Here is a 17,381-nt window from a genome sequence, read left to right as displayed (position 1 = left end):
ACGAGCCGATTGACACGTGTATATCTCTTTGGTATTTAACGCGGATAGATGGGTGTCTGCTCGTGTCAGACAAGTGTCTCTTTGTCTGGTCACATCTGTGTCAGCAAAACTTCCTCTCGGCCGTTGATCTGGGATCTTCCTCGGGATTGGGTGTGATAACACCCAAGGGGTATTATCTGGTGCTCCTCTGAGCCATCATACCTCTGTGATCCTCTGTCCCTGACCGTCAGATCTGTTATTCGGTGGCATCTTCTGATGAGATGCTTGCTATCATGTTTTGATATCTTGTTTTGCATGCCTTCCACGTGTCTCTTTCTATACACGTGGTGAATGATGAAAGGTGTACATACACTTGTGAAGGCTATAATATATGGAGGAGGTGATCCATAAACCTCAGTCTTTAAGGCATCATTTTCTCCAGAATTAACCATTCAAAAATGCTAAGTCTAACAGATAAAAGAAGATCGACCTGTGGCGTAAGCTCATCAGTCTTAAGGGCACTTAGTCTGGGGCGCTTGTGCAGTCCAATTAGCATTGTTGGGAAAACTACGTAGGGAACCAACCAAACACATCCCAAAATGAAGAATTCTTTTTGGATTTGTTTTTTTTTTAATATATAAAGAAACAAGACTAGTTCCTTCATTCCCTCCGAATATCACATTATATTATACAAAAAACTAATATGAAAAAAACTTAAATAAAAAAAATATATCCTTGCAGTATAAAATAATTTATATACACAAAAAAATCAAACGTGAACCCCTTTAATTGCTAAACACTAGCGATATTAGAACCCTAAACCTAATCATTCACAAGCGTTGGATAATAATCATTAGTTCGCTTCTCCACAATTTACCATTTTGCCCTTTCCCAAATCCCTCTTCTGAGAAATATGACTTGAATCAAAGAATCCATGAATTTGAATGAACTTGATTAGATAATTTCAGCAAACAAAGAAGAAGAAGGATGACGATAAAGATCATAAGGTGCCCAAAGACTATCCAATGGACATGGTTTATTAGAATCTAACCTCAACCATGGTTTTCCTTTCCCACTCCAATGAAGTAAACTAACAGGACCAGGATGTAAATCTCTGCATAAACCTTGCAAATTATCACCACCTAATCCATGCTGATTCCATCTATGCTCAACCCCTTTAACATCACCACCAAAAACCAACAGAAATGGTGGTAATGAACCTAACTCATAAATCCTATATCTCTTTTGCATTTTCATCCATACTTCTAATTTCTCTGTATATTTCCCCTGTTTCCATCTCAATACATCAATCACCATTACTCCTGTGTTGAAATAACATGGTGCCCCTCTTCTTCCATTGAATGCTTTTTTTGAGAAATTTGGGTCTAACCAGAAATTTTCAGTAAAGTAATGGGTGAAATTTGCATGACAGTATTCTGGTGCGCCTAAAACATGATTACCTAAATCGATTCTCCACAGTTTTTCAACATCATCCACAACAATTAAATCTGAATCGAAATATATGATTCTTGATACTGAGTTTGGTAGTAAATCAGCTAGATAAATTCTAGCATAATTTAAAGGTTGATCTAATGCTCTACGAACTGATGATGAGATTTTACCTCGTACTAGATTTGTATCAAAATGATAAAGATTGAATTTAAGGTAAGGGAAAGTAGTTAAGATTGTTCTATGAAGATCTATTCTCTTATGAGAAGCAAGAAAATGGAAAACAATGTTTTCAGGACATGAAGCGTGTTGGAGAACTGAGAGAACACCAGCTATTGATCCACGAAGGTAGGTTGAATCAAGAGTCATTGATATATGAATTATTGAATCTGGGTTTAGTGATTTAGACATTGATGAAGAAATCCATGTTGTTTTTGGACATCCAACTCCGTTTCTGAAAGCTGGTGCTTCTCTGAATGTTGGAAGTTCATGACTTGTTCTAATGGCTGCTGCTGCTGCAGTAGTAATGGTGATGACTAAAAACAGAAGAGAAAACACTGTATGTGTTTGAGTTGACATTGCAGTGGGAGTTCAGTAGATTACGGTACTTGGGTTTGACAAGTTAAAAGAAAAATGGTGAAGCTGCAGTACTGAATCTTAGAGAGAAAGAGGGAGAGGGGATAAATGTGGAAACAGAGAAAAATGTAAGGAATTCTTTTGAGAATTTAGGAATAGAATATGGATGGAAGGTTTAAATGTGGGTGCAAGGAGAGTGTTGATCCAGGCTGGAAAGACGCGTAATTTCTAGATGTCCTTGATTATAGGATTAAGTTGTATCGAGCCCATGACTATTTGACACAGTTGTTTGTGGTAGATCACAAACGTGACATACATGTCATGCTGATTTATCTATTTTTTTCTGATTTCAAAACATTTTACTTTCGAATCGAGGTGATTAATGATGAACTTACAAGAAAAACAAAACCTTAAGAGCAATTCCTATGGCAATGGCCAAACTCAAACATTTGTTGAGCCATGTGGATTGTCAAACTGGATTTTCCATTATGGTAAAGTGTAGGGCGTTGGACCATCAGGCGTGTGATCGAAAGACAGATTCTGACGTTAGAAAACACAACTCGGACGTTGAAAGACACAACGCGGGCGTTCGATGTTCAAACGCGGGCGTTAGACACAAAGTCTCTAACGGTAGACTCTCTAACGCCTATATTTCCTCTATTGTTTTCATTTTCAGTCACACCACTGCCATTTCCTTCTTCTAAAACTATTCTAAATCAAAATTTTCTAATACAATATGAACATAGTGAGAAGAGCGGCGAATAGTATAAAGAAGAAAAGAGATCGAAAAAATGAATCGGCACCGTTGCCTCACACTGGTGTAGGTTTTTCTCAAAATCGAGAAGAAGAGTTTGCTTCGCCAAATATAGTTGCTGCTCCACCATTAGTCTCAGGTCATGTGTCGGGGCATCATGAACGATATGAGGATTATTATATCATGAGAGGTGGATTTTCAGAATTAAATGATGTTCATGTTGGTCTACCCGCCTACAGTCCGAGAAAGGGTTGACATATATCCTTGGCGCGCGCTTTATAGAATGAAGCCTAGAAAACATAACAAAAAAATTCCGAAACAGTGGTAAAAAGGTGGTGGATGACGACGCACACATTCCATTTTATGGATTTCGAAATTGGTAAGTCTTTTTAACTTAACTTAAATTAAATTCTTTAAATAATTATTAAATAATCAAAAGAATTAATCATAGTTGATATTATACTTGTAATAGGAATTACTATCCTTGATTTGTATTTCATTGTTGGGATTCCAAGTGGAATGGGAGACCCGCCACCATTCAACCAAGACGAATGGATGTCAAATAATAAATGGGAGACGCTTTGTCCCTCGTTTGTGGAATCAGACATGCGTCGAGATTATAAAGATTTGAAAGGAGGTGGGATTAGATGTGCGGCCTTGAAGATTTTCCTAATCAAACCCAGAACATGTAGATGACTATCCTGAACTCGAAAGGATGTTTATCTTATGGGTACTGGGTCAGGCATTCTTTCCAAACTCAACTTCTGTTGCTCATGTTGGTTGGCTTGAAGCGTTAGAAGATCTCGACAAAGCACCAAATTATGACTAGGGATATGCAATTTTAGCAGAATTGTACTGTGCGTTGGATAAAGCGTCCATGGGCGATCAAAACTTCACTGGTTTCTGGGGCATCATAGAGGTAAATATCAAAATTATTATTTTTAAATTTATTATTATTACTAAATTTAAATAATTTTTATGAACAAATGTAGATTATTTAATAAAAATACTAAAATTATGGAGTAATTTGTAGTATTGGTGGTATACCTACTTCCGTGTTGGTAAACCAATCCTAAAAGACGGGACAGTTAGATTTCCAATGTTGGACATGTATATGAAGAACAACTTAGAGAAGAACAATGGCAGCGACGTCTTGGGTTCCAGTTTTGTTTACATGTTACATCAGATGACTAGGAGCTACAACAACGTAGTTGTTCACCCTTACGTTGATTTACCTCAGTATAGTGATGATGTTGGATTACGTATTCTTGATTATTCTATGCGTAGAGTTGTTTTTTACAGTCCGGAATCACAAAGAGGGGTTTGGTATCTGGAAGAAAGAGTGCAGTACCAAATACAAGGTATATTTGCAATTGCAAGTAACCCGCTACAACATATGCATAAGAAAAATTTTATCGGCTGAGAATAACCGGTTGGGAGAGGTATGAGCTAAATACAAGGATGAATATTACTGAAGCGCGGTATGTCAACTGGTAGCAGTCAATTACGAAGCCTGTGATTGGGACACAGAACATGCACGTCTATGGGTTTGATTTCCCAGGGTTATCAAACATGTCTCATAATCCAAATATCGTTCCTAGCCAACCACCTCCAGAAGAGCCAAGCTTTATGAATCATCCCAGGATGGGTGCAAGTTCTTCATCTTCCTCGTCAAATATGCCCGAAATTCATTGGGAGCTGCAAAGTATTACTTCACAAGGTGAGCCAACCACGATCCCCATTGTTTCCCAAGGTATGGACCGTGATTATCCTTACTACAATGTCACTGCCAGTGACGAAGAGTTACAGCGTCAACTCAACGATTTGCATTTACGGAATCGGCAAGTAGAGGCGCTGCACTTGGAACAACTACGAAAATGGCAGACAAACGCAATGTTTGGATTGAATCCAACTGTAAGTCCAACCGTAAGTGATGATGGGCGGCGGTCACATTCCTCCGATTCCACCAGGAGCAACAGATCATTGCACAAAAGTGAAGAAACCAACAAATCATGGCAAGAAAGTTAAGAAACAGTGGTCCGAGAAACACAACACAATGTGGTGCGAGAAACACAGCACAATACTACTTCACCACAAATTGTGCCTGTATCTCAGGCATTTCGGCTTGAACCTAGGCACATTTCATCATCATTCTTGCCCTACAACCCAAATGAATGCTACACACCAACACCACCACAACAACAAACCTCGTATATGCTTGAAGGACCGAGTACACAGAGTGCTTTCCAATCGCCTAATTTTTTTCAGCCAGGTCAGCCAGGTCTATCCCCAGGTCTATCAGCAATTGGAAATTTATATACTATGTTGGCTGGGGATTTCCCAGGTCTATCCCCAGGACTTTCTGAATTTTTGTCTCCAGAAAATAACAATGGGGGAGCAAAAGATGAGCGACGTTAGAGAGATTACTGTAATTTTTAATTCTGCTACATTTGTAGTTTTAGTTTTAAAAGTAAGTCTTAAATAAATGAAATTGCATATGTTTAAAAGTAAGTGTTTTACTTTGGTTTCACTAAATTACGGACTACATTATATTAGCTTCACTAATGGGAATAAGTACAGGTGGAACAACAACTACAAAGAAGGGGTTGAAACTGTTCAACACCTTAAGGATTTCAAAACATTTTTCGAAAGAAAAAGCCACATTTTTCCATCTTCGCCATTCATCCAAAGATCTTGTTACCATCTCAGCATAAATTTCACCTCAGTCGATATCGATTTGCTTGTATAGTTAAAGCTACAAACTCACTTACTTCTTTCTTAATTGTACCAAAACGATTTTCTATGTCGCATATAACACAATGACTAGGATTACGAGTGTCACTGTAGAACCCATCGTGAATAACCGCCCAGAAATTCCCCCATGGATAGTTTGCCGAAGCAAGCTGAGTAGATAAAAAAACATAGTTTCTGCAAATAGATTCTTCTTCTTCTTTAGTATAGGAACTCACCGAACTAACCGGGGCCGAGACATGTTCAATCAAGAATTGAGAGTGAAGATAAGAATGTGTAGAATGTGTGAATTTGGAGTTGAAATGAGGAGTATTTATAGAATTAAGAAAATGTAGCCATTGGATCACAAGATTTTTCAGCCGTTCAGATTGAGCCGTTGGCTCCCTTGGGTCAGACGCTGGCGTTTTTAATACGGACGTTGGCGCTTTACGTCATGCCGCGTGTTCAATGTTCAAACGCTGGCGCTTTTTCTTCAAACGCTAGCGTTCGTATCAAGGTCGCCCGTCATTACCACAGGCTCACGCTGGGTTGTCCATCTCGATGTTCAAATCAACAAATATATTGATTTGAACATCCATTTTTCATGTTTGTTCATTCCATAGTGGGAGAAAAATGAACAAACTCTGAGTTTGTTCATTCCATAGGAACTGCTCTAAGAGCTAGCACTATGGTGGAGGGCATCCCTTCCCTATCCCTCATTTGTAGGGAAGGGATAGCACAATTAATCCAACCTCACTATGGTGCCCTCCTATCCCTTTCCTACACGATACGTCTACTCAGCAGACGTATGAATAATGCCAAACGGCTACTCAGTAGTCGTATCAGTCAACTCGTTGACTTGACCAATACGGCTAAGGAGTAGCCATTTTATAGGTTTTAGTCCATAGAACCCGCCTCACTCGACCATTTCTTCTTCCTTCCTTACTTCTTCTTCTTCTCTATTTTTCTCCTATCCACAACCCCTTTCGATTTGAAGACCCTCTGGTGCGATTCAGGAGCTAAAATTCAATGGGTTTGTTCCTTAATATTCGGTGAAGCATCTTCCTTTGTCAATTTCGTGTTTCATTAGCAAAATCGTCCAAGGTGAGTGTTTCAAATTTTAGGGTTTAAATTTAATTTGAGTTTGATTATGATTAAATTGGAGATGTTAGATTGATTATAATGTGTCCTTGTATGTTGTTTGATAGTTTTGAGACATTACTGATTGACTTTAGGACATTTTGTTGATTGAATCAAAGAGGTTGTTGTTTATGAATGATTCTTGATTTAGATATGGTATTGTTATTTTGATAATTTTGGAATGATGGATGATTAAATGAATATGTATTATGTCTAGGTTTGATTGTTGGCAGAGAGATTGCATTTGGATGGATAATTTAGGATTGATTAATTATTTTGTTGTAGTTTGATAGATAATGTGGCTATTTTTTTCAATTGGTCTTGTACAATATATATGTATAATAGAATTTTTGCATAAAATGGATTGTTTTGTGATGATTTTATGTACATGTGTGTTGTAGATTACTCCGATGATTTTGAAGGCATTATGAATGATAGAATTCCGGTTTCTTCCAAAGAAAATAGTGATCATAAACTAAAAATCCCAATCTCGACAGATGATAGGAAGAAATCTCTGAAACATCGAAGTAGTGTAAGCCAACTTCATGAAATGTATACCGCAGTTAGTAAATTTCCACATGCTAAACAACTTGTAAACGACTATGGGTTTGGTTCAATTTTCAAAATAAAATATCCGAAACTACAAGACAACTGCCTAACTACTGGTATATTTGAAAGGTGGTGGCATACCACCAACATATTTCACTTCCCTAGTTTTGAAGGGTTTACCCCATTAGACTTCACTCAAATTACCGGAATTCCTATTGGCCGAGGAAATCGCATATCACTGGAACAAATTACTACGGACCAACTACATCAGATTGCTCCCGATACCATTGATTGTTTTCTCCCATATATTAACGTGAACGCTACAACAAGAAGAAGGAAAGGAGGGGAAATATTGGGAATATAAGAAGTTAGACAAGAAAACTTATTCGACTTAAGAGTTAAAGTTGTGGATAGATGCAAGGGGATCAAGAAGAGTTTGATTAAATTGTTTCTTGACCGTTGACTCGGCCTAGAAAACGATGTTGTATTTCAGAAGCAAATTGCAAGATGGTTTTTGATTTGGTGTTTTGGGAATATCCTTTTCCCTAACAAGAACAATGTTGTTGATATTAAATGGCTTGGTATAATGATGGATTTAAATATGTTGAGGCATTATGATTGGGGTTCGGTATTGTACGGTAGTATGTTATGGGGATTGAATACTGGAGTAACGAGCAACAATCCTGACTTGCAGTTCTTTTCGTTTCCATTGATGGTAAAAATTCATACCCACTTGTAATCTTACTTTCCTTACGTGTTTTTTATTGGTAATTAGTTGTTAATAATAACTAATAATGTTGCAGCCTTGGTTTTGGGCATATTTCTGATGTCTATTTCCCTATACAAAGGCGGAGAATGAAAATATGGATCCGTGGCCAGCGGGTAGGTTATATGATGGAGACCAAAGAGACTTGAAAAGAGGCGCACAGAGTGATACAGGTACCCATTCAGTGACTCTAGTGCGTTACCAGATTGATAACTTCTCATTCGATTCTATAGTATGGTCGCTAAGGGAGGATAGTGAATGGAAAACTAACCCCTAGGTGATAGAGGGTAAACAAATCTCTGTAACACGGAGGGTCTTTTACGATCCATTTGGTCACAACGCATTGTACCTTGGAGAACGGTGTCTCAAACAAGTTCTTGGAATAACGGTAATACCGTGCAACCCTCCTGATTCAGCAGTACACATCAACACTGACTATTTGTACGCCAACCAGCAACTTAATCCCTTGCATTATGTTGAGGTATCCGATCATGAGTATAAGTTGTGGTGGAAGGAGAGGTCAGTTGAGAAGTACTCGGGTGTAATTGTACATGAAGGAAACAGGGATTTGTATGGTACCCAAGATAACGATGCTTATGTACGCCGACTAGCACCGCCACGAAAAAGCACATACACAGAAGATTTAGTTCTCATCGATCGTCATCTCTTCCCATATCCACCAAAATATATGACAGCTAAAATATACGGCCCTGATTTTAAGGCGATTCATATGCCTGTGGGAATGGAGTATTTGAGTCAGTTTCCTAAACCCGATTATAATGTTAACCTGGTGTTGATGGTGGTTTTTAGCTTAAGGTCAAAATCGTAAAAATGTACATCTGACATGACGTCACTATGACCATTAGCACATTTAATGAATCAATCAGCATGCCTACGTAATAATTTCCGGGGTACCCTTTTTTTTACATGGGTCATGTTCCACGGCAGAACCCTTAACACTGACTGACATCATCTATGCCAAACCCTAATTCTCATGCTACCGCGCCAAGGCATGCCAACCATGACAGCCGCACCACTGTGCCAATGACAGACCATGCCAGCAACGTCACCATGCCAAGGCATGCCAACCATGCCAGCCACACCACTTTGCCAATGGCATACCATGCCAGCCACATCTCCGCTCCAAGGCATGCCAACCATGCCATCCGCACCACTGCGCCAATGGCATGCCATCCCAGTCGCATCTCCGCGCCAAGGCATGCCAACCATGCCAGCCGCACCACTACGCCAATGGCATGCCATGCCAGCCGCACCTTCGCGCCAAGGCATGCCAACCATGCCAGCCGCACCACATGTGCTAATTGCATGCCAACCACCTTACTGCGCCATACCATGCGGGCCTTTCCTATGCGGCTACCAAAACGAAGGTGTGCGATGATCAACGACCACCCTTCCATCTTAGATGCAAATCTTAGCCGTACAAGGTCGCTAACCAACACATGGTAACCTTTGGACCAAACCCTAGTTTTGGTCACGCCCAAACCGCGCCAAGGCATGCCAGCCACCTTGCCACGCCATACCAAGCCGGCCTTCCCTATGCGGTTACCAAAACAAAGGCTGGAGACGATCAACGGCCATCCTTCCATCTAAGATGCAAATCTTAGTCGTACAACGTCGCCAACCAACGCGTGGTAACCTTTGACCCAACGCCAAAACCTTTGTTTTGGCCACGCCCAAACCGCGCCAAGGCATGCCAGCCATGCCACATGTGCCAATGGCATGCCAACCACCTTGCCGCGCCATACCATGTCGGCCTTCCCTATGCGTCTACCAAAACAAAGGCTTGCAAAGATCGACGGCCACTTTTCCATCTAAGATGCAGATCTTAGCCGTCCAAGGTTACCAGCTACGCATGGCAACCTTTGGCCCGACGCCAAGCCCTAGTTTGGTCGCGCCCAAACAAATCCAAAACCCTAACTTTTGGCCGCGCCTAAACTAGGACATATTAAAGCCGTACCGGCCATGCTTTCATGCCACTAGCTACCAAATGAAGGGTTGCAATAATCAACGGCTACTCTTCCTCTCAAAATGCAAAATCTCGACTGTCGAAGGTCACCACCGAGCCGACAAGTCTCCCAAGCTCAACTTGCCGAACAATAACATGCTACATGTTTTCCACGAAAACACTCGAGACATCAACACATGTCACAAACTGGGGGATGCTCATTGGGTATTGGTTTGGCGGTTTACAGAGTGCGGCGTACACTACGCCCGTTATAAGACAGTGTCATAAGGATGAGGCGGTTAGTAAATACAGGGAGTAATGGTGAAACGCTTTCTTTTACGGAACATCAATTCCAGGCGTTACCGGTTACCACCTCCTCCCATTTACTCATCTGTTTTCTATTTCTTACGAGACCAGAGTAGGTTTCACTTCGACTTGTATAAATAGGTCTTACCTATTTCCACCGAAAAAGAAGTTCCGATCAGGAGCATACAATACTCATAAAACGTTTGCTAGCTTTGCCATCTGTTAGCTTCCCAATTTCTGATGCAAGTCACAAAACAACTACTCTTCCAGGATCAACTATTCTGGTCTCAACACTCTCTTCGCTTCCCTCCCCAAAACCAACCCTTCTCCTCCTCTTTGTGACCGAAGCAAGTCTGGAACGACCATTTCTTAGTTTAGGCCGGATTTGTACAGATTGATCTCTTGAATCTAAAGTACTCCCTTGCAGTACATTACTTAGGGTTTAGACTCGTTTCTCACCCACACACCCGAAATTACCGAAATCAGCAGAAACCGTTTTCACCCTCAAACACCTGGGTACACCTGTGAGTATCATATGTCTTTTAATTCTAATATATTTTACTTGTGAAAAAAATATAAATTCATGTCATTGTTTACTGTATATAGGAGATGTGGTGCGAGGCATATCAGGATATGCAACAACAATACAAGGCTTCACAACAATTCTATTACGACCATACAACGGAGCTGCAACATCAAATCAAATACAGTGAAAAACCCCATCAGAGATTTGTAAGAGAGTATGAACCACCATATGCATATGAGTCATCTACCCCAATCCAGTCTCGTGATTCGGGACCGTCGACGAGTTCTTTTGTTCCAAACAGTCGAGAAGAATCTTACCATCCTTATAATTCGTCTGAGTCATTCAATCAAAGTACAACCACGTACCAACATCAGGGTAATGAAAATAATCCATGGTTTTAAATGTAATCAGCTAGTTTTTTTAACTTTTTAACGGATATCTTTTTTGTACTGTATAACGGGTACTTTAGAATATCTTAACGGCATATCTATTTTTTTACTGGTAATATTTATTGTATAACGACATTTTTTTTGTTTGAATTCTATATCCTCTCATCATATATCTATATATAGCAAATAACTTTCCAAAGTGAAGCTATCCAAACATTCTACCATATTTTTGTTTTATAAAAATGAGATTCAGCAAAGAAGAAGATGTTTCTCTTACGCAAGCATGGATTGAAGCAAAAAAAATATTCTTAACGTAGTTCAGAGCACTACAAACCAATTCTGGAAGAATGTACTTGAATTTTTTTATAACATATCCGGAAATACAAATGCGAGAGACAAAGGAGGTCTTAGAGCTAGGTGGATCAAGATGAACAAGGAGATCATCACTTTTGTCATGATTCAGGCCGATGTTAACATTCGCAATCCTGGAATGTCATATGAACAAAGAGAAAGAATTTTTTAACAAATTTCTTTTATTTTCTAAAATTATAATTATTTTAAGCTAATTTTATTTTTAAAAATTTCAGAAAAGTGCTGCTCGTTTAGCCTATCTTAACCAGACAGGCGACAATTTTCTGTATGATGAATGTTATCAGCTATTGAAAGCAAGTTATGATACCTACAATCCATATGAAATGTAGCTATATCGCCTAGATGTTTCTGCGTCATATGTTAATCAAGTCTTCGGAATAACAATCCCGGAGAATGATTAAATGTGAATGTTTTTCTTATGTTTATCTAATTTTCAGTTTTGGTGTGTGTGTTTCTGCATCAGATGTTAATCAAGTCTTCGGAACAACATTCCTGAAGAATGATTATATTTGAATGTTTTATCTTATATTTATGTAATTTTCTGTTTTGGTGTGTGTGTTTCTGCATCAGATGTTAATCAAGTCTTCGGAACAACATTCCCGAAGATAGATTATATTTGAATGTTTTATATTAAATTAATGTAATCTTTTATCTTTAAATCTTCTTGCAATCTATATATGATATGATGTTATATCTTTTATTTAAGAAAAGTTTAACATAAATTAAACTGAAATTACACAAAGCAGACAACAAGTTCAGAACTATTGAATAAAAAACCAAATCACTTGTCGTAGTAATCCCGATTGCACTTAGCACGTGCAACAAGCCTTTAAACCCCTAGGTGACCCTATTGGACGAGTTATAGTCTCGTGAGGGTTTATACAGAGATTTACCCACAAAATCTTAAACAAACATTTATTATACTTTCAATCTTCACAGGATGAAGCAGATGAATTGTCCGGCGATTGATACTCTAGGATTTTGGATACCATGTGAAAAAGCGGGGGTCTAACAACCACACCCAATATTTGGATTAGCAATTTGTATGGACTAACTCCAATATACTCTTAAGATAATCAACTAAATAGTCAGACTAAATTTTAACAAAAACATATCAAATAGTTATATCTCACTTTCTCGATTCAATACTTACTCAAGCATATAGAAATCTGCGAGTCTAATTGAATACAAGAGAAATCACTTGAACGGTACCAAATACCAATGTTCAGGGATCAATCAATTTCAATCAACAACCAAAGGTTGGATTTCCCAATTCATCGATTCAACGAACGACCTGTGATATTTCAATTATATAACAAAATATAATGCGGAAAAGAAATAACACAGACACCAGAAGTTTTATTAACGAGGAAATAGAAAATGTAGAAAAACCCCGGGACCTATTCCAGATTTAACACACACTGTATTAAGCCTCTACAGACACTAGCCTACTACAAACTAACTTCGGTCTAGACTGTAGTTGAACCCCAATCAATCTCACACTGATCCAAGGTACAGTTGCGCTGCTTACGTCTCTGATCCCAGCAGGATACTACGCACTTGATTCCCTTAGCTGATCTCACCCACAACTAAGAGTTTCTACGACCCAAAGTCGAATACCTTAATAAACAAATCTGTATCACACAGAAAAGTCTACGGTAATAGATAAATCTGTCTCCCACAGAAATATAAACAAGTTTTTGTTTCGTCTTTTGATAAATCAAGGTGAACAGGAACCAATTGATAACCCAGACTTATATTCCCGAAGAACAACCTAGAGTTATCAATCACCTCACAACAATCTTAATCGACTAGCGAAATAAGATATTGCGGAATCACAAACGATGAAACAAAGATGTTTGTATTTTCTTTTATATCTTGCGTATCGGAGAAATCAATCTCAAGCCAATCTTACGATTGTACTTAGTACGATAGAAACAACAGGATCAAATCATACAACTACAAGAAAATTAGTATCGGTATCGCTTCACAATCCCAATGAAGTCTTCAAGTCGTTAACCTACAGGGTCTCGGTAGAAACCTAAGATTAAAGGAGAATCGACTCTAGCTAATACAACTAGTATCACACAGGAGGTGTGGGGATTAGGTTTCCCAGTTGGTAGAGTTCTCCTTTATATAGTCTTTCAAATCAGGGTTTGCAATCAATGTTAGCTTAGTAACAAAGAATTCAATATTCACTGTTAGATGAAAACCTGATTAGATTCAAGATAATATCTTTCAACCGTTAGATGGAAACTTATCTTGTTACACACAAATGAAATGCACGTTTATTTATGTTTCTGTAACCGTACCCAAACATGTACACTTAGTTGGTTCAACAGTAGTTAACCAAATAGTTAGCCATATGAGCACTTTCATATCAACCATATTCTTCTTTACCATAACTAGTTCAAATGACTCAAATGAACTAGTTAGAGAGTTGTTCAATTGCTTAGATCTTATAGAAGTATACAAGACACAATCAAATCAAAAACGATTTGATCCACTCGAATCGATTCATGAACTTTATAGCCACGGTTTGCAAACTTGCATTCCTTAGTTTATATAAGTTCAAGTTCACGAATAATCGTTTTTAGAGAATAACCAACTTAAGTACGCATAATGGTATGCGGACTTAAGTACCCGGAATAAGTTTGTTTTCAGTTCACAAACTCCAGTAGAAATTCACGGGATGTGAACTTCCGACAGTACGCGGACTTGGTACGCGGACTCTAGTTCCGGTTTTCCTGAGCAGCAAAGTACGCATACTTTGGTTCAAGGAATAAGGACTTATACACGTATGAGTTACCACAAAATATTTATATCCAACCATGGTTATAAAATCTAAACTCTCATTTCAATCACTGAAACATTCTTAGATGACATTATATAGTTGTTGTTCACACGCTATTTTTCGTCAAAGCAATTTTCAAATAATTGAAATTTAATATGAATTTCGTCACTAGTAAAGATGAACTTGGCCAAAGCGAAAACTTACCTAAACATATTTCGAGAAATAGATAAGCGATATAAACTCGGCTCGAAATAGCAAATGTGTATAATCAAAGTCTATATAGCAAAACGACTTTTGTCTCAAGATAGGAGATAGAGTAGATAGACTTTTGAGTAATAGATAAGTTCAACTCTCCTTATACCTTTTAGTCGATGAAGTTCCACCAGTTCCTTGAGTAGTTCTTTGTCTTTGTATGATGATCGCCATGGAGTCTTGATCTCAACTACACTTTTTATCCTAGTCCGAGACTTAGCTATAAGTAGACTAGAAATCAAGACTTATAGTTTTGATCACTAACATTGACAAACATGCTTGAGATAGCAACGCATGCGAGTTCGACCGAGAAGTGCTCTAACAATCTCCCCCTTTGTCAATTTTAGTGACAAAACTATCAATACACATGGAATACAAAAATAGATAAATAAACTTTTGTAGATTCTCTTCCACATTCCTGATCTTCTTGGTTCTTCAACATTACTCAAAATCTTCATCACCTACATGTACTCCAATGATCCCAAAGGTTGAAAGTTTAGTATCATCGTTGTTGAAAATCCGTATCCATAACAATGAGAAAACAAGAATTCTCAATCATTGTTATACAATGTCATAGTATTATTACACATCATCAAAAGTTCAATTGTATCACAACTTCGACAACAATACTATGGTGATATGTATCACTCCCCCTTAGTCAATACTCCATCTCACATGGAAACCACTCCCCCTTACATAATGATCCGAAACCATATGTATTTGTAGTGTGAACTATACAATAATTCTCCCGCTTTTTGTCAATAAAATTGGCAAAGGTACGAAAACTAGTGGGATCCTAATGAAATTTCCATAGAGACATTTCATGACCAAAATAAAGCACATATCAAATTTTTAGATGCAATCATATAGCCGAAGCTAAATGCTTTCATCAAGGAGTTTATAAAGATACAAGATAACCCCTATAATTATCCACAGCCGCACTCTCCACAAAGACTTGGCAATTAAGCGCAAGTTCAATTAAGAACTCCCCCCCATAAAATGTCATTCCCGAAAGACCAACAAGAGCGACCTTACTTTCACGAGAAAAGAAGGATTTCTTTGGACATAACAAATCACATATGAATATGAATTTGAATCCAAAAATACTCAATTAAATTAACCACAAGAAAACCCATGATTAATTTAATCGGAAATGCTTAACATAAGAGAACTTACGAAGCCACACAGTATATACATAAAATATGGATCAGGGAAGATCAATACTGCGGAATAGACAAGAATTCATCCTATTTTACATCACTATTTGCACAATGATATACAATAGACATAATCCTCATAAAAAAAGTTCATCCTATCTTCCATCAATATTTGCATAATGACATATAATAGGCTTAAAACTTTTGTAATGTCAAAAGTTCATTCATTCTTTTATCAATACATGCATATCGACATATGAAATAATTAACTTTTGACAAGGTATGGGACAATCATAGTTCACGGACGTAAACACATTGTCCATAATAAATTGAAATATATAAAACCATAAAGATTAATACTGCAAAAATCATCTTCCAAACAATTTTATAATTTAAAAAAATAAACCTAAAAACATGAAGATGAAAACGTTGGACATAACTATGTGTAATCACAATAATGGCTATTCCAAACTCTAGCTATTCTTCCTAAAAACACAAGAATAAAATTCTCATAAGAAGATTTACTAGATAAATATAAAAACACAATTTACTTATCATCTTCATCATCGGAAACACTCCAAGATGCTTGAATCATGTTGAATTCTTCCTTGAGCTCGGGAAACTTAGTTGCAACCAATTACAATTGTTCTTGCACGCACTTTACCCTTGAATTGACCTTACACACACCCTTGTGAATTTTTTGAATAAGACTCAAGGTGGTAGGATCGCAAGAACCGTCAATGGAATCATCTCTTTGTATTTTGCACACATTCTCTCTTATACGTTTGAAAATACAGGGACGAACAGGTTTGGGAACCCCAATAGAATTTCCAATTGAATCAAAACCACGTTCACCACAAATTTGACTAATCAAGCAAGGGTAACCTAACTTCTTGTTGGGTGAAGTCATCGAAGTCAATTGAAAAATGATGAAACCACAAATATCGAGACTCGGAACACCCGATTCTAGGAAATAGACCAATTCCGCAAACTCGCGACTCCACCGAGAATTCTCAATTGTGGAGGGACAAAAATTATAGATACCAAGTTTTCCAAAAGCCAGCAAGTCCACACTAAGAACATTAGTAGGAAACTTCCCTTTATTCCAAACAACCTTCTTACCACAAAGACCATGAGAGATGTCTTCATACGATGGTCGTTCATCACTTGGACTAGGTAGACGAACATTTCCCAACGGAATTTTGGTAATCTTCGAAATCAAATCTATATTAACAAGAAACCTTTCTCTATTTATCATGGTTTTGAATTCCATTTTTTCGAGATCAACATCATGAATGTTGGCATAGAGAATTCTTGTGAGAGTATCAAATCCTTAACCAAGACCATCAAAGATGTTTCCAAGATTTAATTTTTCAAAGCAAACTAAATCCTCTTTATGTCCACTAGATGAATCCAATTTCTTTTCTAAGATAAAACCCATAAATGAAATCTTTTCAAAAACATTAGCACAAGAATCATTGACAAACCTAATCCTAAGAGAAATTTGGTCTAAAGGAACATTCTTGCTAGAAGAACCAAAGCTTTTTGAAATTCTTTTTGAAACCTTGAAATTCATCATGAGATCTAGAAATTGGAAAGAAACAAGAGGAAATCACTTACTTGGAATGAACCTTGAACACCCCTTTGTCTTATTTTCCTCCAAGGAATTTTAATGG

General features: G+C 37.8%; 1 protein-coding gene across 1 annotated transcript; it reads right to left on the bottom strand.

Annotated features, from left to right (window-relative positions):
* Positions 1–634: 634 nt before the first annotated feature.
* On the bottom strand, positions 635–2,164 carry LOC113275632 (probable galacturonosyltransferase-like 3). The gene has a single exon (XM_026525167.1). It carries the CDS (start codon positions 2,005–2,007, stop codon positions 934–936), a length of 1,074 nt encoding a protein of 357 aa, XP_026380952.1. The 5' UTR covers positions 2,008–2,164; the 3' UTR covers positions 635–933.
* Positions 2,165–17,381: the final 15,217 nt, after the last annotated feature.

The sequence above is a fragment of the Papaver somniferum genome, chromosome 4 (genome assembly GCF_003573695.1).
Source record: "Papaver somniferum cultivar HN1 chromosome 4, ASM357369v1, whole genome shotgun sequence".
Taxonomy (NCBI): Eukaryota; Viridiplantae; Streptophyta; class Magnoliopsida; order Ranunculales; family Papaveraceae; genus Papaver; species Papaver somniferum.
Note: the sequence above shows the minus strand (reverse complement) of the source record. Positions and strands in the feature narration are given on the sequence as shown.